Genomic DNA, 25,350 nt, shown 5'->3' with positions numbered 1-25,350 from the left:
CTTTAAAGGTTCGGAGCGGAGTCTTCGACGTATAGTTAGGAATTTGGGATTCCGCTGGAAACCAACAGAAAACAACCGTAAGGTTCTTATAGAGTCTTCGAACATACGTATGCAAAGGATTGAGTACTTGCATAAAATAAAAGCATATTGTACTTACTTGTACTTATTAGTGTGTTATGTGTTCACGTGTACTTATTAGTCGTTGTAGAATTATTCAGTGATGGACACCCCCGAGCAAGCCAATAAAAGAATGCGATCTACCAATTGGAGTGATATGGAGAAGGTATTTGTATACTTATTATATTTGTAAACAAATGCTGTAGTGCCTGTAATAACATTAATATATGCCTGAATGCTTACAGGCTAACAACAAATGTGTTCTTTTTAGTAACTGCTAAGAACGCTTGTGCTCGAAAGAGCACATATTATCGAAAAAAAAAAGACACAACGACGAACTCGAATGCCGCTAAAAAGATAGTTTGGGAGGAGGTTTTGTTAAATTATTATTTACTAGCAGCACTCCACTAGTAAATAATAATTCAACACATTAGCAATCCGTGATTAAAATTTGTTTTTATTTCTTTACTACCTAGTTATTGTCAACGAAAGTAGCACCTGTATTGACCTGATTTATTATATTTTTAGCCACAAAAAATTGATGATCCCAGCCAGCCAGTAGTCAGGTCTCACTTCCCATACATGACAGGCCAGGTCCTTCAGGATCGACTCCAGCAAAAAAAAACGAAAAATAAATAAGTATGTTTATTTACAACAATTTTTATCTCAGTGCTCTATATTACAAATATTTTATATATACAAGCTGTTGCCCGTAAATTTATATGCATTAAAAAGAATAAAGATAGATTTTTTTATGGTTAATAAAGAGACCTTTGTGGGCATATATTAATTAGCAATTATATTAAGATGCAAAAAGCAGTCATACATTTTATACAAATGTTTAGATAAATTTTGTTTTTACAGATTAAAGTCGAACTGCTGTAAGACCAATCATGAACATGAAATTTATATGGTGGCAAGGAAAGCGAGGGAGGAAGCCATGCTTTGCGATAAAGAAGCGCACGAATGTAAGATTATGTATAAATGACAGCTGCATGAAAGAAGAAAGACATTAATGGCTTTAATAGAGGATTATTGGAAAATTAAAATAAGAAAATTAAAAGAAAATGAATGAGATTTTTTGTAAACATTTTATTGAGTTTTAGTGTGATTATTGTATTTTAATTAAATTGTCATCTATACAAATAAATAAAACGAGTTGTAATATTAAAATAATTGGAAAATTAAAATAAGAAAATTAAAAGAAAATTAATGAGTTTTATTGTTATTATTGTATTCTAATAATTGTCATCTATACAACTAAATAAAATTGGTGTGACTGTTTGTAATATTAAAATAACCGCTTTTTACTAAATTCACATGTATGCATACATGATACTTATACCAACATAACATTTTTTTATAATTTTTGTCTGTCTCTCTGTTTGTTCCATCTAATATCTGAAACGGCTGGACCGATATTGACGAGTATCATTCTTCATCTGTACTTTGAAGATTTGCTGTATCTGAGGAAAAAAAAACAGATTAATTAAAAAAGAGTAAGCGTTTCATACTTCATCAGTTTGAAATCATGGCCTGAACTGATGGCGGATTAATGTTTTACGTTTGACTGGGGGCCATAGCTTAGAGAATTTATCAGAAAATAAATGTAAAAGAAAAAAAGTTGTTAAAAACTAATTGTAACAAAAATACACACCTTGTTCTTCATTAAATATAATAGCCAAATCGATGATGGTTGTTTTAATGTTCACTTCCGCTTTGAATTCGAAACCGAGAGGACGTGTTGCTAGCGCTTGTTATATTTTATTTTTCTCTAAATTGATTTTGTGTGGAGCCCCGGACTTCGCCCCTCGTGAAGTTGGAGACGTGCCTGGCTGCGTTTTGGAGCCCCAAAGTTGTAAGAAAAATTTGAATTTTTTGTTAACGCGGTCGGGGTTTGAACCGAGAGTGGCTGGAGCTTTGGCTTGGGGCGGGTGTCATAGCCGCTACACCACTGTCACTTATTTGTTGCCGCTGAAATTTACTAAGACTATATACGACCTTAATACATTGGACTCTTTCATAGCGCCTGTGACTTTTTAATAGACAAAAAGTATAATTACATCACTGCTATTTCTCCTCCATCATGCCACTTAAACGCACACCACCTGCGACCCCTACACGCTTGGACGTAACTAACCTGAGTCAGAGCGTGGATTCGGCTCCTGGACTTTCTGGATCCGCACCGATCCGCACCTGGACTTTCTGGAACCGTACCATTGACCAGGAAAATGTAAATATAAGAAAGCGTAAAAGAGATGAAGTTTCCTGTGTGAGTGTATTTATGGAGGAAATTCGCGGTCTACTTGCCGAATCGAATAGGGAAAATAGTAGCAAGTTTTCGACACTCGAATCAAAATTGGAGGAATTAATTACCCAAAACAACACTATTATGTCTACGATTGAGTTTGTGTCTAAAAAGTACGACGAGCTACAAATAAAATTGGATGAGGCATCAAAGGAACGAAAAGCTGATCGACAATATATCCAACAACTGGAGTCAAAGATTGAATCGTTGGAACGGTCGATGTACTCAACAAGACTGGAGCTTAAAAACATCCCCAAAAAAGAAAAAGAGGGCAAAGACGATCTCTGCAATATTATAGTAAAAACTGGCAGTGTTGTCGGCGTTCTCGTTCAGCAACAAGATATAAAGGATATCTTTCGAACGAAAAGTAAATCGGACAAACCGGGCATAGTTGTTGTTGAACTTGTGAGCGCTGTAAAGAGAGATAAAATAATTAGGAAAACCCGAGAGTATAACCGTAATAACAGCTCAAATAAACTTAATACTCAACACCTCTCAATAGAAGGTCCTGAGAAACCAATATATATATCCGAGTGTCTAACGCCGCGAGGACATCATTTGTATCATCTCGCTCGCAAATTTGCGAATGATAATGCATACAAATATTGCTGGAACTCTTATGGTAAAGTATACCTCCGCCGAGATACAAACGAACGGTACACTCGCGTTGATTCTGAGGAAGACCTGTCAAAATTACGTCTGGACAAGTGACTAGTATTAATTTGTGTATTGATAGCACCACTGGTTTCAAAACTGTTCGTGATAAACTCTAATTGTCATTTACTTGCACACATATACTTAAGCACATTTTTTTTACTTGTTTTAGCAATAGTTTTGCGCAAAATTAGTTTTATTTTAACGCCACATAAACAAAACAACACTCACACTCATACACATACCTCAATTTATGTACACACAAAATTCATAAAACTCTGGAGGTCAGTTTTTCAAATAAAGAATCGCTTTATTTTGATATCATCATTTGTTTTTGCTAGCCCAGCTTATATTCATAAATTATGTACGGTTTTGGTTCCCACGAATTGTGAAATGTGTTCTATTAGTCAATACATTCCCTAATCCAGTCTTGAAAAATATTTCTCAGGACATTGATAATTTAACTGTAGCTGAAGCTCATTTCTGTGATACTGAGTCATGTAACCACCTTATTAATACGTCAACTAATAATTCTTTAAACATTATCACTCAGAATATTCGTAGTATTTATAAGAACATTGACAATTTCATTGTCCACTTATCGAGACTAAGTGTGACGGCTGACGTCATTATCCTAACAGAATGTTGGCTTTGTGAACATAAACCACCGCCTGCTATGAATGGCTATACTTATTACTTTTCTAAAATTCTGCATAATCAGAATGATGTTATCGTTATCTACGTTAGGGATGGTTTGCGTTGTGCTTTTTCGGAGCCGGAGGGACATGGTGGAAATTTTGCGGTTTTAAAACTAAATCCAGATATAGTTCTTATATGTACATATCGATCCCCCTCTTTTTATAATGCAGATACATTTCTTGACTCTTTGGACAGTATTATTAGGCCCATTCGCTCTGCTAACGTATTTTTGTTGGGTGACATGAACATTGACATCAAGCGCGGAAATAATGATAGAAATAGCTCTTCATATCTCAATCTAATGGCGGAACTCGGACTTCTTCCAGGTCATTACTTTCCAACGAGAGTTAATAATTGTTTAGACCATATACTGATTAAAACAAAATTTGATGCTACTGTCATTGTAATGGATTCTACTGTTACTGATCATGCCTCAGTTTTGCTTTAGCTTATCTTTAGGTACCCCGAAACTGCCTAGCGATGGTTACTATGTTAGGACTAATCTGGATGCTGCCTTAGACTATATAAAAAACACCGATTTCTCATTTATTACGCTATCCACTGATGCCGATTTGGCTGCATCTTCTTTCGTTGAAAAACTTTCCTTTGCTATTACTAGTACCTCAAAAGAGATCAAAATCCCTAGTAGAAAAAGAATTATTAAGCCCTGGATCACCCCTGGCATACTTAGATGCATTCGCCACCGTGATAAGTTGCACAAAAAACTCAGAGCAGAACCTAATAATGCTGTTATGAAAATTTGCTATAAAAGGTACAGAAATTTTTGTAATTCACTAATAAAAAAACTAAAAATCCAATACGAAAGATCCTTAATTCAAAACGCTAGTAACAATAAACAAACTTGGTCTGCTCTCAGAGAAATAGTTGGTACCTCAAATAATAAAGTTTCACCTAAAGAACTCTTACATAAGGGCGATGAACCTTTTAATGCCGTGACAGCTGTAAATAATTATTTTGCAAACATTGGCAGTAACTTAGCGAGTAACATCGAACGCTCTTATAGTAGTACCCTATTAACTTCTAAAACTCCATTCTTACCTAACTCTATGGCCTTCTTACCGCCAGATGAAGCTGAGGTTCGATCAATAATTAATAGCCTTAAAACTAATTGTGCTGTTGGCTACGACCTGATTTCTAGTAAATTGCTAAAGCTATCTAAGGACATAATCGTTCCTCCACTTACAATTCTATTGAAACTTTGTTTTGAACAAGGAATTTTTCCCAAAGTTTTCAAAAGGGCTCTAGTAACTCCGGTCCACAAGGGTGGGAGTCGAGAGGATGTCACAAACTACAGGCCGATTTCAGTACTCACATCATTATCAAAAATATTGGAAATTATGCTAAATAAGAGACTTATGAACTTTTTAGAAAAATTCAAAATTCTGTCTAATAATCAATTTGGATTTAGACCCAAAAAAAGCACTGTAGATGCGGTACGCAACTTAACTGACTATGTTACCAATCATATTGACTCTGGGCATAAATGTATCGGTATCTTTCTCGACTTAGCGAAGGCTTTTGACACTCTCTCGACACCAGCCCTGGTGGAGAAACTGGAAAGGATTGGTATAAGGGGTACTGCTTTGTCTATGTACACTAGTTTTCTTACTGGTCGTACACAACAAGTCAAAATTGATAATATTAATAGCAATGAGGCACCTGTCACATATGGAGTACCACAAGGTAGTGTTCTGGGCCCGACTTTGTTTTTGATTTATATTAACGATTTGTGCCAGATGACTCTGACTGCTGGCAAAGTTTTTACTTATGCTGATGACACAGCTGTTGTATTTCATGGAGCAACTTGGGAGGATGTACGGGATAGGGCTCAGGAAGGGTTACTTAGGATTACTAGTTGGCTACGGACAAATCGCTTAACATTAAATATTAAAAAGACAACGTTTTTACAATTTACTACTGCTAAAATTAGTACCCCTGACGTGGAACTTAGGGTCCATACATGCCATCCGTCTATGACTGATTCTTGTGCGTGCTTGTCTATTTTGAGATCCTCTACGATCAAATACTTGGGTGTTCTAATAGATGATAAGCTTGGCTGGCGGCAGCATATTGAATTATTAACAACGCGTATTCGCAAGCTCATCTGGATTTTTAAGAAACTCAGAGATGTAGTTGACCTCGATACTTTGCGTAGCGTTTATTATGCTTTAGTTCAATCTATTTTAAGCTATTGCGTGGTTGTCTGGGGGGGTGCCTCTAAATCACATATGATATTGGTTGAGAGAGCTCAAAGGTCACTGCTTAAAACTATGACATACAGCCCTTACAGATTTCCTACTGTGGAATTGTATAAGAAATGCTCAGTATTAACTGTTATACATATATTCCTCCCGGCCGATTACGGCCACGGCGACTGCATTCAACTCCGTTTTTGTCTTTGGTGTGCTCGCGCGTGGCTTATGTAGCCAATTTTGTGTGTAAAAGTCCTCGCACACAGCGGGCACGCTAGCACACCGTTAACATAGTTATAGCTAGTCGCTGGTGGTCGAACCTTTAGTTCATCTCGCTTGGCGTCCAGCTCATAGAGCCGCCTATCCTCAAAGTTCTGGACGCTAGCTTTAACTAGCGCCCTCCACTCTGGCCGTCCGGCTGCCTGCTGCTCCCATTGCAGCGGGTCGATGCTGCAATTTTTCATGTGTCGCTTGAGCACATCTTTGTACCTGAGGAGTTGACCGCCATGCTTGCGCTTGCCTTCCTCAAGTTCCGAGTAGAAGATGCGCTTAGCGACTCTTTGCTCCGCCATGCGCGACACGTGTCCGCACCACCGAAGCTGACGCCGCATAAGATAAGCCTCAATGCCATCCACATTGGCTCTTCGCAGCACTTCAGTGTTCCGTACACGATCAGACCATCGAATATTGAGTATTTTACGAAGACAATTGAGGTGGAATCGGTCGAGCGTTTGTATATGACGGCGGTACACGGTCCATGTTTCGGCAGCGTAAAGGATATTGGGCAGCACAACAGCCATGTAGACGGAGATCTTAGTCGCCAGCCTCAGATCATGGGAGCTGAAGGCTTTCGCATCCAACTTGCCGAACGATGCAGCAGCAGCGCCGATTCTGCTGTTGATTTCCGCATCTAGGTCACATTTAGATGAAATTGTGCTCCCCAGATAACGGAACTTGTCGACCTGCTTCAGCTCCTCCCCACCGAGTTTTATAACCAGTGTCTCGTGACCTTGTATATCTAAAGACATTATTTCCGTCTTTTTGACACTGATTTTTAAGCCGAATTTTCGGCACGACTCGTCGAAAACGGACATCAGCAGCTGCAGGCCGTCTGGGGACTCTGCAACAAAGCATAGGTCATCGGCGTACATCATTTCGGTGATCAGAGCATGCGACACTTTGGTGCGGGCCTTCAGTCGAGTCAGATTAAATATACCGCCGTCCGTACGGAAACGGATGCGGACCCCTTCAGAGGTTAATTGTATGACCTCCTGTACTACAGCTGCAAAGTACAGCGCAAACAGTGTGGGTGCTAAGACGCATCCCTGTTTCACCCCACAGGTAACTGTGAAAAAATCGGACTGGTCATCGTTGACAGCGACACAGCACTCCATGTCGTCATGTAGAAGTCTCAGGAGCCTCACAAACTTCTCTGTACACCCGATCTTCGCAAGTACAATCCAGAGGGCTTCTCGAGGCACACTGTCAAAGGCCTTCTCAAGGTCAACGAAGCAGAGGTATAAATTACGACCTTGCTCTCTGCTCTTCTCCTGCAGTTGACGTACAGAGAAAATGGCTTCACACGTACCTCGTTCAGGTCGGAAGCCAAACTGGGTCTCGGGCAAAAGTTGTTCAGAAAGCTTCATAAGACGGTTAAGTAGTACACGGGCAAAAACCTTTCCGGGGACCGACAGAAGTGAAACACCACGGTACGAATCGCAATCGGACCTGTCACCCTTGTTCTTATATATGGCCCTTATGCGTGATACTTTAAAAGTAGATGGGACCTGTTCTTCTTTCCACATACGATCAAAGTGTTCCCAGATAGCCAATTGCAGCTCATCACCACCGTGCTTAAGCAGTTCTCCTGGTATAAAGTCAATGCCCACCGCACGCCTATTTTGCTGTTGATTAATGGCAAGAGCAATCTCCTCACACGATAATGGCTTATCCAGCTCAGTAAATATTGGGAGTTGAGGTAACGAACGAATGTGTTCTAAGTCAGCAGCCCTGTCTACATTCAGCAGAGTGCTGAAGTGTGCCGCCCAACGTTCGAGTATTTCCCCTTTGCTTTTGAGAAGACCTTTGCCACTAGCAGGCTTAATAGGTACTTTTGCAAAAGGGGTCTTACCTATTAGCTTTCGAACCTCACCATAAAACTCTCCAACCTGGTTAGTGTCAGCGAGCCACTGAATGTGATAAGCCTTCTCCCGCCACCATTTATCCTTTGTTTCCCGAGATAGTCGCCTAAGCTCCAGGTCACTTTGTCTGATCTCCTTAGTGCTCGCACATCGGTTTGCTCCACGGTGTTGTCGGAGAAGACGTCGGTGTTTGCCGATCGCCGCCATCAGGACTCCGTCATTCTCATCAAACCAGTCCTCGGACTTTCGGACTTTTTGACCTAAAGTAGATGTAGCGGTATCTAGAATATGAGAAGACAGAGCATTCCAGTCATAATCAACTCGGCGAACATCTTTGCTGAGAGATGGTAATCCAGCGGCCAAAGTGCGAGCATACTTCTCCCTCGTCACAGGATCCTTCAGCCCGTCCACGTTAAAACTCGCATAAGGCTTAGGTTTTCCAGATCGACGAGGATGCTGGAGTCGGAGACGCAGCTTAGTAACAACAAGCCTATGATCAGTCCAGCAGTGGGCACCACGCATTGCGCGGGTGACTTGGACCTGGGAAACATCTCGCTGCCGCACGATAGCGTAATCAATTAGATGCCAGTGTTTAGACCTTGGGTGCATCCAGGTGTTCTTATATTTAGCGGGAAGCCTGAACATTGTACTAGTGATGGCAAGTTGGAATTGTGCGCAAAGACTCAGTAATAGCTGTCCGTTGCTGTTCATGCACCCGACCCCATGCCTACCCAAAACCTTGGGCCATGCATCGTAGTCCCGTCCGACTCTGGCATTAAAGTCGCCCAACAGAAGAATCTGCTCTCTAGGCCTTACGCTTTTGATGCATTTTGCAAGTTCCTCATAAAACTTATCTTTAATATCATCAGACTTGTCTAAGGTAGGTGCATAGACGCAGATGACATTTAGATATTTGTTATTTCCAAGATGTAGACGCAGTGTGGTAACGCGATCCGAGATGTGAATAGGACATTCTTCGAGTTGCTTGACAAGCCTGTTTTTAATCGCAAATCCAACGCCTGACCGTCTCGGTTCTGAGGCAGCGAGTCCTTTCCAGAAGAAAGTCTACCCGCCACCGTGTTCCACCAGTTCCCCTTCTTCCGCTAAATGTGTCTCGCTGAGGGCTGCCACATCTACATCGTAGCGAAGAAGTTCTCGGGCAACAATTGCTCAGTATTAACTGTTAGGCAACTGTTCATAATGCAGTCTATTGTTCGTCAACATCAGTACACGCCGTACGAACCTAGTGTGAGCAGCGGTAAGCGCGTGGTTAGGAATGTTATTGTACTTCCCAAGGTTCGCACTGCTCTGGCTAGAAAACAGAGCAATTATCTGTCCATTTATTTGTACAATCGGGCTAATAGAATATTAAATTACTATACTCTATCCCTGAAAGAACTTAAAGCGATTGTGTTCAAGTGGCTGTCCTCGCTGGACTACCAAAAAACTGAAGATCTCCTCAAGGCATGCTGGAGTTAGTATGCACTTCTTAAACAATTTTATTGCGCAGACATAAAAACATTCATACTCACACCACTCATACACACACCCACACACACACACTCTCACACACACTCTCACACACACACACACACACACACACACAAACACATACACACATACACATATGCACACATAGAAATGCACCTTATCCTGTACTATATTTTACTTTTTACTTTTTGATTATGTCTAGTTTGCTTAAAGGTATATTAGTTAATTTAAAGATTGCTTTAGAAATCAATAATGGAAGAGCACACTGGTTCATTGTGGCACAGGCCTTGCCTATCACAAGAACCAGGGAACTCATTATTTTATATGTAAATATTTTTATGAATAAAGCATTATTATTATTATTATAATGTTCTCATATGAACCCCTCATTACCTCCAACAATATCCGAAATCGTTGCTTCCAAACTCCAAAACATTTTCCAATAATGTTACGGGTCGGGATATGGCGTTGATTGAATTGTCGCTCTGCTTCAGTTCTAGGTGTCAGTACTGGAGTGATAAGATGAGGGGTACGTGGATAACCACTATCCCCTATGAGCTTCCCAATGAACTCCTGTTCTTCAAACCTCCTCTTAATAGAGCTTTCCCTATAAATTCGGGCATCGTGTGTACTTCCCCTCCAATGACATACAATGTCACAGATCTTCATATCTGCATCACAGACAACCTGTGAATAATTAAGTTTGAAGCTTATGCATGTATGTATTATGTAAGCATGTATTTAATTAAAAAAATTCAAAATAAACTAAAATGTACCGCGTCTGTTTCAGTATATGAAAGTAATGTAAGTGGAAAATAAAATATTAAGTGAGGACACTTACTTGGGTGTTAATAGAATAATGGCCTTTTCTATTTACATGGTATTGGCCCACATCTCCACCAACCCTCCTTATTTTAATATGAGTGCAGTCTATAGCACCAGTTATTTCCTGAAGCCCGCAAATGACTTCAAATTTTCGGATCGCATTAATCTCTTCCGATATATTTGACGGCATTTTGATATAACGCGAGCTTTTCGAAGCCAAGGCTATCGCCACTTTGCGGGACAAGCGCGACAGAATCTGCTGGCTCATGCCGTGAATGTCAGCGTTGTCCTCTTGAATCTGAAAATATAGTTAGGTACATACATATAGTAAACATTAGTAAGGTACAATATCTTCATTATAATCTACTCCTTTATAGCAAAAATATATGAAAACTTGAAAAAATACTAATTAGGCGATTTACCTCATGACGGCCCCAATATCTGATTACTGCCATTACTTGCAATTCTACAGGTATGCTGCCACCTCGAGTATCGCCCTGGATATCAGGTCTCACTATTTCTATGATACGACTCATGTTATCTTTACTAAATCGGTATCTAAGTTTAAATTCCTCATCCGATAAACTTTGTAGCGGATTAAAGCGAACTCTGTAATTCTTCATCTTCTCTCCTCTGTAATTCTTCATATTCTTCTTCTCCTCCTAGCTCTGAGACTGCTTAACCTTTAATTAGGCGCGCGGGGTCGCCGCGACCAAAGTGATTTTCAAGTTATTTTTTTAGCTATTGAAGCTGGCAACCCGATTTTTTTGCTAGCTTCCTAACTCTTTAGTCTGCACTCGAATCAGTGTCGCCCGCGCCACGGAGTTGATCGCACGCACTGCACGGAGGGGCTTGGGGTCGCGGCGACCCCGCGCGACTAATAGTGTAGTTTAAATTTAGGTAAGTAAATATTTATATATCATGATTTTAAACATTTTTTCATCTTATAATGTCAATTTCGAAAATATTTAACTATTTACCACCGCTCTGTACATAATTATAGATATATGTGTAAAATACGAAATTGTGTAATTTTTTATGTTTTTGTGTGGTAAACACAACGCTTTTACGTTTTGAATTTTCTCTATGCGTATAAACTACGATGACTTTTTTTAGTTTATCAAGTTTTTTTTAACAGTTATTTATCTTTTACAGAATTATTTCAACATGGCCCAAAATAGGCAGAGTCTTCGACTTGAACAAATAAGTGCGATTCTTGAAGATGAAGAAGAAGCTTTCGATGAGACTGACGATGACTTGGGCCTAGAAGGAGACGCAGATACATTTTGGGAGCCAGAGCATGAATCGAACTCAGAAATAAGTGATACTGAAGAACCATCCACATCAACCTCATCCCAACCACCATCCGATTCATCTACGTATTTTTTGGGTAGAGATAAGAACACTAAATGGAACAAAACTATTCCCAGCCAAAGAGTAAGACAAAGATCTCATAATATTGTTACCCATTTGCCAGGCTCAAAAGGAGAAGCAAGAGATGCGAAAAGTAAGACTGATTGTTTTTTGTTATTTTTTGATAAAAGTATTATAGAATTGATAATGAAACATACAAATGAGTATATATCTTCAGTTCGGTATAAATTCCAAAGGACAGGTGATGTCAAAGACGTAATTTATGAAGAAATGTTGGCTTTTTTTGGATTGTTGGCAATGTCCGGAGTTCTACGTTCGTCGCATTTAAATTTCCTAGATTTGTGGGCCAATGATGGGACTGGGATAGTTTTTTTTCAGACACAATGTCAGCAAAACGTCTTTTATTTATCCTACGTTGTTTGCGTTTTGACGACGCTAGTTCTCGGCAATCTAGACTAAATGTAGACAAACTGGCCCCGATTCGTCAATTTTGTGACATTCTAAATGAAAATTTTAGAAAGCACTACACAGTGTCGGAATATGTCACTGTGGATGAACAGCTGCCTGCGTTTAGAGGAAGATTTTCAGGATTGGTATACATGCCGAGTAAGCCGAATAAATATGGAATAAAGCATTATGCAATGGTTGATGCTAAGACTGTCTATCTCCAGAAATTTGAAGTTTACGTAGGGAAACAACCAGACGGGCCCTACAATATCCCTAATGACACAAAAAGTATTGTCAAACGATTGACCGAAACAATCAAGAATACAGGACAAAATATTACTATGGATAATTATTTCTCTAGTATTGATTTAGGTAAAGACCTTCTAAAAGACAAATTGACAATAGTGGGTACGTTAAGAAAAAATAAAAAAGAAATACCACAAGCATTTTTACCTGACAGACGTCATGATGTACACTCAACGTTATTTGGTTTTCATGACGACCTGACTTTGTGCTCCTATGTCTCAAAAAAATCTAAAGCTGTTGTAGTATTGTCGTCTATGCATCATGGTGACATCATAGACGAGGGAGAATTGAAGAAGCCTGAGATGATTTTATTATATAATAAAACAAAGGGTGGCGTAGACACTAATGACAAGCTGTGTTCCACATATAACGTTGCTCGGCGGACAAAGAGATGGCCTATGGTTATCTTTTTTCATTTAATCAATGTGTCTGCTATATATGCATTTGTTATTTATAATTTCAATAACAATGAGGCTACTATAAACAGACGAATTTTCCTAAAGTTACTATCAACAGAATTATTAAAAGCACATCGATTAGCGCGAGCAATAGTTCCGTCCCTGCCTAGTGCTTTGAAAAAGTGATTATCAGAACCTGAGGCTGCGACTCCTTCAACACAGGATTGCCCCCAGCAAAAAGAGGAAGGTGCTACATCTGTCCACGAAAAGGCGACAGGAAAACGACCGTAAAGTGCAATAAGTGCAAAAAGTAAAGTTTGTAAATAATTTAATATTAAATAATATTTTGTAAAATTAGTTTATATGCTAAAATAAAAAACTCCTCTTTTCAGAGCAACACAATTATTGTTTTACTGTTCACCGTAATATACAAGAATAATTATAAAATAAAACATTATATGAGGAGTAACAGATCAAAGTGTATTAACTCCACCTACCGAATTATTCTAATACAGAACGGATTTTTTATCTATTTCAAACCTTGAAACTCATGTCAAATTATGACGCATCAAACTGTATTACTTTTTATTATAAAAAAGAACCAAAAGTAGTCACCGTTTCAAACGATATTAGATCCAGGTTCGTTGCCATATCCAAGTGTATTAAATTTTGTCGCTAGAACAAAGTGTGTTACATCCATAGACATCAAGTACAAGTCATTTCTGAACGCAACAAACTATATTGTTTGTGGTCACTTGTCACTCGATGTCAATATGACAGGAAACATTGGCGGTTATGTTGTCACTGTTGTTGTGTTAATGTTTTTTGAATAATAAAATAGATTTGTTATTATTTTATGGTAATAATCGTATGTAAAGATGGAAGAATCAATATTTGTTGGAGAACATTCGGATGGTTCACGAAAACGGCCACGTAATAAAAACCTAAGAGCTCGGCGTAAAGAAGCAAGGTAAGTGTTGTTCGCACTTGTGTATTTTATCACAGCATTTATAGTAATTTATTTTAATGGGTTATTTGCCTGTTTTTGTTTATGTCATAATGTTTATTGTTTCAGATACCGTGATAGTGATCCGGCTTTGTTAGCCTTTAATCCACCATGTACACATACGACAAAACGGTATTCTTGCTGTTTGATTTCTATGAATTACCTGATTTATGCGAAACAAAAAATTTATGACGCCCATACGAAAATTGAGCAGGATAGGCGATTGTCATACATGTTAAGGGTTTCAGGCACTAAACGATCTAGGCCAGTAGCAAAGCCTAAAACTAAGTCCAGAAATGCTAAGAAATTCTCCGTTAAGTATTACATTCCTGTCAAACAAGGGAAAATGATGCCTGTTTGTGCAAAGTTTTTTCAAAAGTTGTTTAATGTTTCTCAAACCAGAATCAACTCAATTGCAAAGGGTGTTTTTAGTGGTGAAGGAGTTCATGAACGGAGAGGTGGAAATCACAAGGCACATCTGTATGCCCAGAAAAAACAGGCCGTTATTGAATTCATTTCTAAACTTGAGGGTAGTATAAGTCACTATAATCGCCTTAAAAGCAAGCGCATATATTTGCCATCCACGTTGTCAATAAATAAGCTTTACAAAATTTACAACAGTCAAGCCAATGAAAATCTTAAAGTTAAAAAAACTTTCTTTGCCACAATATTTTGTACAAAATTTAATATTGGCTTCGGAACTCCTGCTGTTGATGTTTGTAGTTATTGTAAAAGGATGGCGTCTGCCATGAGAGCAGAAACTGATACACAAAAGAAAAACAGTTTGATGCACAATTTGGGAGCTCATAAGTTACGTGCCAAGACATTTCATAAGTTACTAAAAGCAGACTATTCTGATAGTGTCAGACTTTGTTTCGATCTTCAACAAATTCATCCTCTTCCTAAACTGAATATTAGTGAAGCTTACTATGCTCGGCAAATAAACTTTTATACTTTTTGTATTGTTGACCTGAATATGCAGGATTCACATTTTTTTACGTGGACAGAAACGGAGGCCGGAAAAGGCTCAGTGGAAATATCCTCTGCTATACTATCATATCTACAAACATACAATTTTGCCGAATCCAAGACCAAATTGAGACTGTTCTGTGACGGTTGCGGAGGGCAGAACAAAAACATGCATGTCGTTCATAGTTTATGTTGGTGGCTTTTTACTAAAGCTCCTGTACATATTGAGGAAGTTGTTTTGTTCTACCCTGTAAGAGGGCATTCTTATATGCCTCCAGATCGTGTCTTTGGAGTGGTAGAAAAAGAATTGAAGAAGAGAGAAGAAATCATCACACGAAAAGAATATACACAAGTTTACTCTGAAAAAGGAAAAGTCCATGAATTGGGAAAGGAATGGAATACGCTGGATATAAAAAGTCTATCAGAATTCATGAAAAAGATGGATGGAATCAGAGATGCTAAAAGGATTTATATAAAAAAGACAATGGTAAGAAACAAAGCAACAAGGCAACTTAAACCAAGAATAGATGTCAAAATGGAAAATTTCTACAATGCTGATACTGGAAAAGACTATGGTCCAATTATGAAAAGGGGTTTTAAAATTGAAAATATACCAGAGCCTGCAATCATCAACAATAATAATTTACTAAATCAGGCAAAGAAAAATGATGTAAACATGTTACTGAAGAAACGTTTTGGAGAGGAATGGCAAGATAATGGGGAGTTAGAATATTACAAAAAAATTATAAACAGTGATGGTGATGGTGTTACCGATTCAGATCAAGAACAGCAGGAAATGTGTGACTGTTTGGAAGAGGAGGATGAAATAAGTAAATTTTAGTTCAGTGTGTAATAGTCTTCACACCCATGTCAAACTGTATTAAATCCCAAATGTGCCACATCAAACAGTATTATTTTATGGTTAATGCATCAATATGTATTAAATCCAAAAAAATATGTAAAATTTTATTGATAATTAATAATAAGAAGTATGTGGATTTCAGTTTTATTTGCTGATTTGACTTCCAATAAACCCTATTACAATACAAAGTTGTTTGTTTTTGTCCTCTCTTAAAAATATTATGGATTATGCTTTTATCTCAAAAGTTACATTAACGGAGTTAAAACACTTTGATCTGTTGCTCCTCATATATAGTTATAGTTTTGATGTTAAATTGGGTATAAATTGTTGGTAGTAATTTATCATTCCCAAAAATGTACGTAGTGAGGAGACATCTGTTGGACGTGAACTATTCTTTATATCATTTACTTTATTTTCTTTTTCATGACATTTCTTTCTGTGTTAGTGTAGTCCACATTCTTTTGTCAATTGTATAAATGTACGTCTTTGTAAAGCCATGTCGTCAAAAAAACAACCTGTACCTTCCATTCCTTAAAGTTTTTGATCCATATATCTGTGTCATACATTTAGTGCAATTTTCACTCCGAACATTAGTCTTTTCACCTTGTATGTACCCTTGCATGTACTAATAAATAATAGCTTGCATTTCTGCTGTATCTTCGTTTGCTTACTCATGAAGAGTTAGGAGATCGGAAACCATCCCAGTTTCTTCGCCATCTACGGAACCTAGCTGGAGCTGATGTAGGGAAGAGTTGGATAATACCGCGCGGTTGATAATTCCGCGCGTTAGTGTAATTCAAAAACTATCCACTAGTTCTGCGATGCAGTGCGTATACATCAAAGCCGGACATGCCTACATCCTTTCCTGCGCACCGCCATTACGGTCCGCGCATCGACGGAGATACAACGAGCTGTAGATGTTTTTTTCGACACTCCTTATAATTTTTCGTGCACTTTCGAAAAGAGGTAAGTAATACTGTATTTATATTGTAATACTTTGATTTATCCACGACAGAGAATTAAATCTTCCCTGAAACCGGTAAAACAAATGATATGTCCTTTAAAAATTTATAAAATTATAATAAATAATATTCATAATTGTTATGATAAAGCAGCAATAAAATTCAAAGAACACAATATAAAAAAGAGACTAGCTAACGAATCGATACTTTCGAGTGATGCCTATGAGCGCTCGACGCGAACTGAGATGAGATTAGATCGGTATTGCGCACACATTGTCGGGCTAAACTTACTATCTTGATTACACCAAACACTCACTAATCAACACGGATTTGCGGAGCATTCGAAGTCAAGCTTTGCGTATTTTTAAGAAGATACACAACATGGCAGACTTTTGGAAGTTGGAGGATATAGTTGCTTATTTCACAGATGATCGAGAAATTGCTGAATCTCTCACTGATGCAGATAAGGACAGATTTTCTAACCCAGATGCTGATTTCATTAATCTACTGCAGAATGCTCTGCAGTATCAGGGATTTGATCCTAAAACAATTCTTAGACAAATGATTCGTAGAAATGCTCAATACCATCGGGATCGTAAAGAGGAGATTAAATGGGATCTATCCAATGTTAATGATGATTTTAAATGGACAGCCAACTCTATACCTGCTAATGCATTCACCAACCATGAGAGTGTGACTAAGGTTGCACACATGTTAATATTCACTTTCCTACTGAGATGTAATCATATAGGAAAGACTATAGACAAGTCTCTACCTGGAGTTAAGGATATTTTAGAGATGTTGAGAATGAAATATGACATAAATGATGATGTAAGAGCATCTGGAACTTCATTGTCTGCTAATGATATAACTCTTCCAAGAGTAGCTGGAACCATGCCAACTGTAGCAGTAAAACTATTTCACCAAAGATCAGTGAAAGAAACTGTCCAGTACCTTAGCATACCTGGAGTACAGTATGAGGAGCAGCAGGGAGAAAGTTCAGGATCTCCATCAACTTCTGGATCAACAATAAAAACAAGGAAAATAACTCATGCCATTTGCTGTCCATTTCTGCCTCCAGCAGCTAAAATATAGATTGGCAACCGGTAAAACAAATGATATGTCCTTTAAAAATTTATAAAATTATAATAAATAATATTCATAATTGTTATGATAAAGCAGCAATAAAATTCAAAGAACACAATATAAAAAAGAGACTAGCTAACGAATCGATACTTTCGAGTGATGCCTATGAGCGCTCGACGCGAAATGAGATGAGATTAGATCGGTATTGCGCACACATTGTCGGGCTAAACTTACTATCTTGATTACACCAAACACTCACTAATCAACACGGATTTGCGGAGCATTCGAAGTCAAGCTTTGCGTATTTTTAAGAAGATACACAACATGGCAGACACCTGTGGTCGCCCAAAACGTAAACTGTAGTTGTCTTTAAAAAAACGTCTATAGAAGGCATATGTTATTTTACTACCAGGATGTTTTTCTAGAAACATTTTATGCATTTTTTTTGTGTCTAGTGAAGCATCCAAATATTTTTTACTTACATCACCATAGTGCACAATCTTAACATCAAATGAGTCTATGTGTTTGTTGCCGCGCAAGGCAATTTAGTTCATATATTTTTTTATAGTAGTACCTAATTGTAGAATAATTGTAGTATATCTAATATTAATTAATTAGTTGTTATCTGTAGTTTGCATTATTTCTTGTAAAATTATTCCTTTGTAGAATTTCATTGTCTTTTGCATAGTCTTGTATTATCTATAACTTTTTCCGGCCCTTCCTAATTCAACTTCTCACGCTGTCACATCGTATTAAGAGCAAAAATTAAATGTAAAAATTATATTGAGTTTTAATTAACAAATTAAGGCTCCATTATGTATCAAATACATAAATTGGTGGCCCATGAGGGGAATCCGTCATTAATTGCATAAATTTAACAAAAATAACATAAATCGTACCGGCACCACCACGTGGTGCGCATGCAACAAAGGCAAGAAGATTGAACAAATGGAACAATAGAACAAATATTAAGGCTGGAGTAAAACTGATCTGGACTTCGATGAAGCTAGAGGCATGGTATATCTAAAGTACCAACTCGTGCGGCGCAGTCTGCAAAGATAAGTGTCCATCCTTTGTTCTTCCTAACCAATTCACCTACCTATCCTTTAGTCAAAATTGTAAACAATTTTCTTTTGGAAGGTTTAAAATTACATATTTAGTGTTAATATCACTCCGCTTGCGTAAATTATTAAAATTAATTTACAAAATTAGCGTTAATACATTAAAAGATGCTTCAATAAAGTACTTTAACCAACAAGTACCAAGCATCTAACTTATTTTTCTCTTAAATTTACAGTCTTATTTCTAATTGTTTAAATAAATGGTGGCCCATGTTTAAAACAGTAATTAAATAGTTATAAATTATAATACATTTTCTTTTAAATAAAATTACAAGTTATAAAGCTACATTTCTTTGTTAATTAATAATATAAATTTCTTTGTTAAACAATAATAAGTAATAATACAAGATTTTTAATGCATAGTTAGATAAAATTAGCCTTTTGTTTGTGATTAACAGTAATTTATTGCATCATATTAAAATATTTAGATTGTTATTAAATATCTACATAAAATATTTGAATTATTCCAGGATAAACAAGTTGTTTACGAGTTAACGATCTCGATCAGCTGTCCTGCCACTTTCCCGGTGACCTATTGAGGAGCGTGAGAATACCTACTTTTTTAAATTATATTTTCTCGACTATTTTTTAAAAACTTATTTTGTTTAAACATGTCTAAGCCCGATAAGCATTCAAGTCTCACTCATCAAGAAAAATTAACCAATTTAATTACAATGAGAAGTTCGATTAGGGGACAGATTACTAAATTTAAAAATTATTTAATTACAATTAATGCGCAAGAGGAGATTTCAAATATATCCCTTGCCGAGTTAAGTTTAAAGTTAAATAAATTTGAGAGTTTATCGTTGAAGTTTGATGAAATACAAAGTGAGATTGAGATTCTTAATTCTGAAAATCTGTCTACGGAGCTTGATGAGCGTGAGGCCTCTGAAAATAATATAATTTCAAACATAGCAATGGCTAAGTCCATACTTGATAGGCAAAATAATCTCGAGACCGAGCGACGTAACTCAATCGCTGTTGAGGCTCAGTGTTCTCACGACCATCAGGATCTAGGGTTTAAATTACCTCAAATTCAAATATCTAAATTTGATGGTGCATATTTCCGCTGGCTTGAATTTCGTGATACCTTTGAAAATTTAATTCACAACAATGATCGTATAAAACCTATACACAAATTTCATTATCTTATATCCTATCTGGAAGGGGATGCAGCCCGGATTATATCTAACCTGGAAGTGTCTTCGATTAACTATGCGAAGGCCTGGCAGCTTCTCGGAGATCGTTATAATAATAAAAGATTATTAATTAACCATCACTTAAGTTCTTTGTTTAATATACAAGCTCACACCCGAGAGTCTGAAAGTTCTTTGCGATTTTTGGTTGATCACGTGACTAAAAACTTACGTGCCTTGGCTAGCTTAGGCCAGCCGACTGATAGATGGGATATCTTGATAATTTTTATGTTGTCCTCTAAGCTTGACAGCCGGACTCTGATGAAGTGGGAGGAGTACCGTAACACTCTCGATGATGTCCCGACTTTGGATCAATTTCATAAATTTTTAATTGATCGCGCTGATGTCTTAGAGGTACTCAATCGTAATAAATATGATAATAATGTTAAATACTTACCGGTGATCTCACGGCCAGCGCCCTCTGCACCTACCTCTAGTAAGAACAGTAATAATAAACATGAACGAAATAATCATACAAAATCATTTGTAGGTATTAATCAAAAAACAAAAGGCTCTTTAAATTCAAATCAAGTCAAGTCATTCACTTCTGTGTGTATTATATGCAGCGAAAATCATAAGGTTTTTGAATGTCCTATCTTTATTAAAAAGGGCATCCAAGAGAGGTTAGCAGACGTGACCAAATACAAATTGTGTGCCAATTGTCTCAGGCAAGGCCACCCAGTAAGCGAGTGCCGCTTCGGTCCGTGCCGAGAGTGTAAGCAAAAACACAATAGTTTGTTGCATGAATCTAAACAGAGTGTTGTCAATAATTCAGTTGTTGTAAGCTCAGTCTCGTCTGCGGCTAATGTTTCCAATTTAGGGTCCAATCAAGTACTTCTCTCCACGGCGGTTATCGAAGTAGTGAACCCTAGCACTAATGAAAAGGAAAAGGTCCGTGCCCTATTAGATTGTGGTAGCGAGTCCTCCTTTATCACGAAATCTTTAAAAGAAAGATTGTCATTAAAATCATACCCCAGTGACTGTCTAAAGGTCATAGGTATCGGTAATAATCACAACAATAACGTAACTGAAAGCTGTATCGCTCAAATAAATTCATTAAATGATTCATTTAAAATTAAGTTATCATGCTTTGTTCTAAAGGAGCTTACAAGTAATATACCTAAATGCGCGATAGATATTAAAGATCTTAATATTCCTAAACATTTACCATTGGCAGATCCTGAATTTAATCACCCTGCTTCAATTGAAGTTTTAATTGGAGCAGACATTTTCTGGGACCTCTTGGGTAGTGAACACCACTCCTTGGGGCCTAAAAATCCTCATTTGCGAAATTCACGGTTAGGTTGGTTAATATCAGGTCCAATTAATGTAATAAATAACAAAAGGAGAATTCATTGTAATTTTAATGCAATATCTAAAAATAGTAATAAAGAAAACAATATTGAGAATTTGTTAGTTAAATTTTGGGAGGTTGAACAGGTTCCTAATAAACCATTTCTTACCCCAAAGGAGCAAGAATGCGAGAAACATTTCATGGCTCACACTGTACGCTTGAGTAAGGGCAGGTTTGAAGTCAAATTGCCTTTAACCGAATCTCCTGGTTGTCTCGGGGATTCGTATAATTTAGCGAAAAAACGTTTCCTAAACTTAGAACGCAAATTCAAGCGTAATCCGGCGTTAAAGTCTAAATATTCGGAATTTATTCGTGAATATGCCGAGTTAGGGCATCTCAGTGAGTCAGTAATTTTAAAACCTACCCCCAGGTTATTTTTTATGTCACCACGCCGTGTTTAAAAATAGCGAATCCACTGCACTCCGCGTTGTATTCGACGGTTCCGCTGCGTCCTCCACCGGAGTGTCCTTAAACGACATTTTAATGACTGGGCCAAATGTTCAGGATTCTCTCTTCTCCATACTCGTGAGAGCAAGGCAGTACCGGTTTATCTTGTCTGGCGACATCGAAAAGATGTACCGCCAGGTTCAAGTGAATACTGAAGACCGGGACTTGCAACTTGTTATTTGGAGAGGAGATGAGTCCGAGCCCCTTAGAACGCTACGATTAAATACTCTTACTTACGGCACCGCAAGCGCGAGTTATTTAAGCACTCGATGTCTGTCGCAGCTCGGGGAGGAGCAGCACGATCCGCTCATAAAAACTATAATACAAAAAGATTTTTATGTAGACGACCTTATTACAGGATCTAATGACGAAAACGAACTGCGGTACATACAAAGGTCAGTCGCGGAGGCTTTGAGATTAGGATGTTTTAACTTACGAAAATATAAGAGTAACTTACCTACTTTGTTCGTGGACTCAAGTATAAACATCCATGAAAATTTAACTATAAGTGAGTCCTCGAGCACTCTCGGACTGGGGTGGAGTCCTACACATGACACGTTTAATTTTCCTACAAAAACTCCTCCTTCCGTTGAAAAAATTACTAAAAGGTACATAATGTCAAATTCATTTAAAATTTTTGATCCCTTAGGTTTGATTAGCCCTTGCATAGTAAAGGCTAAAATTCTTTTACAAAAATTGTGGAAAGAAAAACTTGACTGGGACGAACCAGTCCCAGATATCATTAAAGAAGAGTGGAATAGTTTTGCTGACAACTTACCTTTTATTCAAGGTTTGAATATAACCAGGCCAGTTATATGTGACTCACCTAAATCAATTGAAATGCATGTTTTCAGCGACGCCTCACAAGTCGCCTACGGCAGTTGCGTTTATATGAGGTCTGTTGCTGCAAACGGTGACGTCACTGTAAAACTTTTATGCAGTAAGTCTAAAATCTCACCTGTGAAGCCCACGACGATAGTACGTCTCGAGCTCTGTGCCGCACTGCTGGCTGCGAGGCTCAGCAAAGCTGTACTGGACTCGCTGCGTTACAAACCTGATCGCGTGCTTTACTGGTCTGACTCGAGCATAGTTCTGGCTTGGCTGAAAAATAATATAACACAGTTAAAATCATTTGTGGCAAATCGTGTCACAGAAATATTAGAAATAACTTACCCATCAACCTGGCGGTACGTACCCACTGCTGAAAATCCGGCTGATTTGATCTCTCGTGGCGTAGATGCTTCTAGCCTGCAATCCCTGGATCTGTGGTGGTGCGGACCTAAATTTTTAGTTGAACATGAAAATCATTGGCCCGTGTTAAAATGCAATAAAAACATTGTAATTCCTGAAATAAAATCAAATACTACTACTGTTGCGGAACCATTCATTAATTTTGAAAATTATTCTTCACTCAATCGACTTCAACGTTCCTTTGCTTATGTTCACAGATTCATTTATAACTCGAGAAACACTAAAAATAAACGGCTGGGAAATTTAACCGTAGATGAGCTGAGCCAGTCATTCAGCGGACTATGTGTAATAGCTCAGGTCGATTCTTTTCCCACAGAGTACGAAACTCTTAGTAAAAATAAATTGTTAAGTCCCAAAGCTAAAATTTTATCGTTGTCACCTTTTATGAGCGAGAAGTTGATCCGAGTCGGTGGCAGAATCGATGCCTCTAATTACTCGTATGAAAAGAAACACCCAATTTTACTCCATGCATCCCATCGACTTACAAAACTTATATTTGTTCACGAGCACAACAAAAATATGCACGCGCCACCTCAATTGTTGTTGTCCCTAGTCAAGGAACGAGTGTGGCCTATAAATGGAAGGCGGCTCGCTCGGCGCACGGTAGACAACTGCACGCGCTGCCGACGCGTTAGCGGCAAAACTTTATGCCCTCTGATGGGTAATCTCCCAGCTCAGAGAATTAACCCAGATTTCCCTTTTATCTCCGTCGGTCTGGACTTCGCCGGTCCTTTTCAAATATTAAACCGTAAAGGTCGTGGCAGTAAACTCATAAAATGTTACCTTTGCTTATTTGTCTGCTTACGTTTCAAATGCGTCCACTTAGAGGCCGTAAGTGATTTGTCCAAAAATGCATTTATAATGACGCTTAGAAGGTTTATTGCACGAAGAGGTAAGCCAGCGGAAATATTTTGCGATAATGGTAGAAATTTTGTCGCCGCTGCCAAAGAGTTAGGGCAATTTTTAAAAACCAATCAGGAGTCTCTGTCTGACTTTGCCACTCAAGAAACTATTAAATTTGTATTCTCACCAAGTCGAGCGCCACATTTCGGCGGGATCTGGGAAAGTGGCATTAAGTCCGCTAAACACCATTTAAAACGTGTCATGGGCAACAGTCATGTCACATTCGAAGAACTTTTAACTTTGTTTACGCAAGTGGAGGCGATACTTAACAGTCGCCCTTTATGTCCCATGTCATCATCCCCTGACGATCTCCTCTCCCTCTCCCCAGGACACTTCCTAATCGGAAGACCTTTGACTGCGCCGCCGACACAGGCATTTGACAACCACAACGAGAACACCCTGCAACGATATGAACGCATAGAAAAAATGTATCAGCATTTTTGGCAAAGATGGCAGAGGGAATACATTTCGGAAATACAACAGCGAACCAAATGGAGAACCAACAAGGCCAAGCTGAACGTCGGTGATTTGGTTCTCATCCATGAAGACCACGTGCCTCCGCTGTGTTGGAGGCTTGGGCGAGTGACGCGTTTGTTCCCGGGTCCAGACGGCGTATCCAGGGTCGCGGACTTGTCCACCACCAGAGGCTGCGTACGGCGGCCACTTGTGCGCCTCTGTCCTCTACCAACTGCTGAAGATCTTCAAGGTTGAAAGAGCTTCCTTTCAACGAGGCGGGAGGATGTTGCCGCGCAAGGCAATTTAGTTCATATATTTTTTTATAGTAGTACCTAATTGTAGAATAATTGTAGTATATCTAATATTAATTAATTAGTTGTTATCTGTAGTTTGCATTATTTCTTGTAAAATTATTATCTGTAGTTCCTTTGTAGAATTTCATTGTCTTTTGCATAGTCTTGTATTATCTATAACTTTTTCCGGCCCTTCCTAATTCAACTTCTCACGCTGTCACATCGTATTAAGAGCAAAAATTAAATGTAAAAATTATATTGAGTTTTAATTAACAAATTAAGGCTCCATTATGTATCAAATACAGTGTTCTTTAACTTTTAAAGAAAGTTTCTTCTGGTTCAACAGCACGCCTCGATTGTATTGCAGTACCACGCTTATCCTTTGGTATGATTCCATCTCTTTTAAGAGCAGCTAAACGGCGGACTCTCTTGTTTGTCAGAGCATAGATGGATATAAAAGCTTTTTTACAT

At 38.1% G+C, this 25,350-nt stretch overlaps 3 protein-coding genes across 4 annotated transcripts; 2 read left to right on the top strand and 1 right to left on the bottom strand.

Annotated features, from left to right (window-relative positions):
- Nucleotides 1–1,427: 1,427 nt before the first annotated feature.
- Nucleotides 1,428–11,046, bottom strand: LOC123666197 (putative nuclease HARBI1). Of its 2 annotated transcripts, XM_045600394.1 has the most exons (4): nucleotides 10,871–11,046; nucleotides 10,465–10,746; nucleotides 10,017–10,310; nucleotides 1,428–1,583 (listed from the first exon to the last, which is right to left on the bottom strand). In XM_045600394.1, the coding sequence occupies exons 1-4, from the start codon at nucleotides 10,982–10,984 to the stop codon at nucleotides 1,512–1,514; spliced, it is 762 nt and encodes a 253-aa protein (XP_045456350.1). In that variant the 5' UTR covers nucleotides 10,985–11,046; the 3' UTR covers nucleotides 1,428–1,511. The 2 variants fall into 2 exon arrangements, 1 of the variants encoding a protein (XP_045456350.1); XR_006745167.1 differs by lacking the exons at nucleotides 10,017–10,310; nucleotides 10,465–10,746; nucleotides 10,871–11,046 and adding an exon at nucleotides 1,775–2,261.
- A 2,727-nt stretch (nucleotides 11,047–13,773) lies between these two features.
- On the top strand, nucleotides 13,774–15,994 carry LOC123666184. Its single transcript, XM_045600383.1, has 2 exons — nucleotides 13,774–13,943; nucleotides 14,049–15,994. Exons 1-2 carry the CDS (start codon nucleotides 13,852–13,854, stop codon nucleotides 15,787–15,789), a joined length of 1,833 nt encoding a protein of 610 aa, XP_045456339.1. The 5' UTR covers nucleotides 13,774–13,851; the 3' UTR covers nucleotides 15,790–15,994.
- A 7,907-nt stretch (nucleotides 15,995–23,901) lies between these two features.
- LOC123666193 lies at nucleotides 23,902–25,135 on the top strand. The gene has a single exon (XM_045600390.1). The coding sequence runs from the start codon at nucleotides 24,089–24,091 to the stop codon at nucleotides 24,839–24,841; it is 753 nt and encodes a 250-aa protein (XP_045456346.1). The 5' UTR covers nucleotides 23,902–24,088; the 3' UTR covers nucleotides 24,842–25,135.
- The last annotated feature ends 215 nt before the right edge of the window (nucleotides 25,136–25,350 follow it).

The sequence above is a fragment of the Melitaea cinxia genome, chromosome 25 (genome assembly GCF_905220565.1).
Source record: "Melitaea cinxia chromosome 25, ilMelCinx1.1, whole genome shotgun sequence".
Classification (NCBI taxonomy): Eukaryota; Metazoa; Arthropoda; class Insecta; order Lepidoptera; family Nymphalidae; genus Melitaea; species Melitaea cinxia.
Note: the sequence above shows the minus strand (reverse complement) of the source record. Positions and strands in the feature narration are given on the sequence as shown.

Coding starts and splice junctions, on each gene's coding strand:
- LOC123666197 (XM_045600394.1), bottom strand. CDS start 10,984: ATGAGTCGTATCATAGAAATAGTGAGACCTGATATCCAGGGCGATACT. Junction 10,747..10,870: donor GATATTGGGGCCGTCATGAG/GTAAATCGCCTA, acceptor CTATATTTTCAG/ATTCAAGAGGACAACGCTGA. Junction 10,311..10,464: donor ATTATTCTATTAACACCCAA/GTAAGTGTCCTC, acceptor AATTATTCACAG/GTTGTCTGTGATGCAGATAT.
- LOC123666184 (XM_045600383.1), top strand. CDS start 13,852: ATGGAAGAATCAATATTTGTTGGAGAACATTCGGATGGTTCACGAAAA. Junction 13,944..14,048: donor GCTCGGCGTAAAGAAGCAAG/GTAAGTGTTGTT, acceptor TTATTGTTTCAG/ATACCGTGATAGTGATCCGG.
- LOC123666193 (XM_045600390.1), top strand. CDS start 24,089: ATGACGCTTAGAAGGTTTATTGCACGAAGAGGTAAGCCAGCGGAAATA.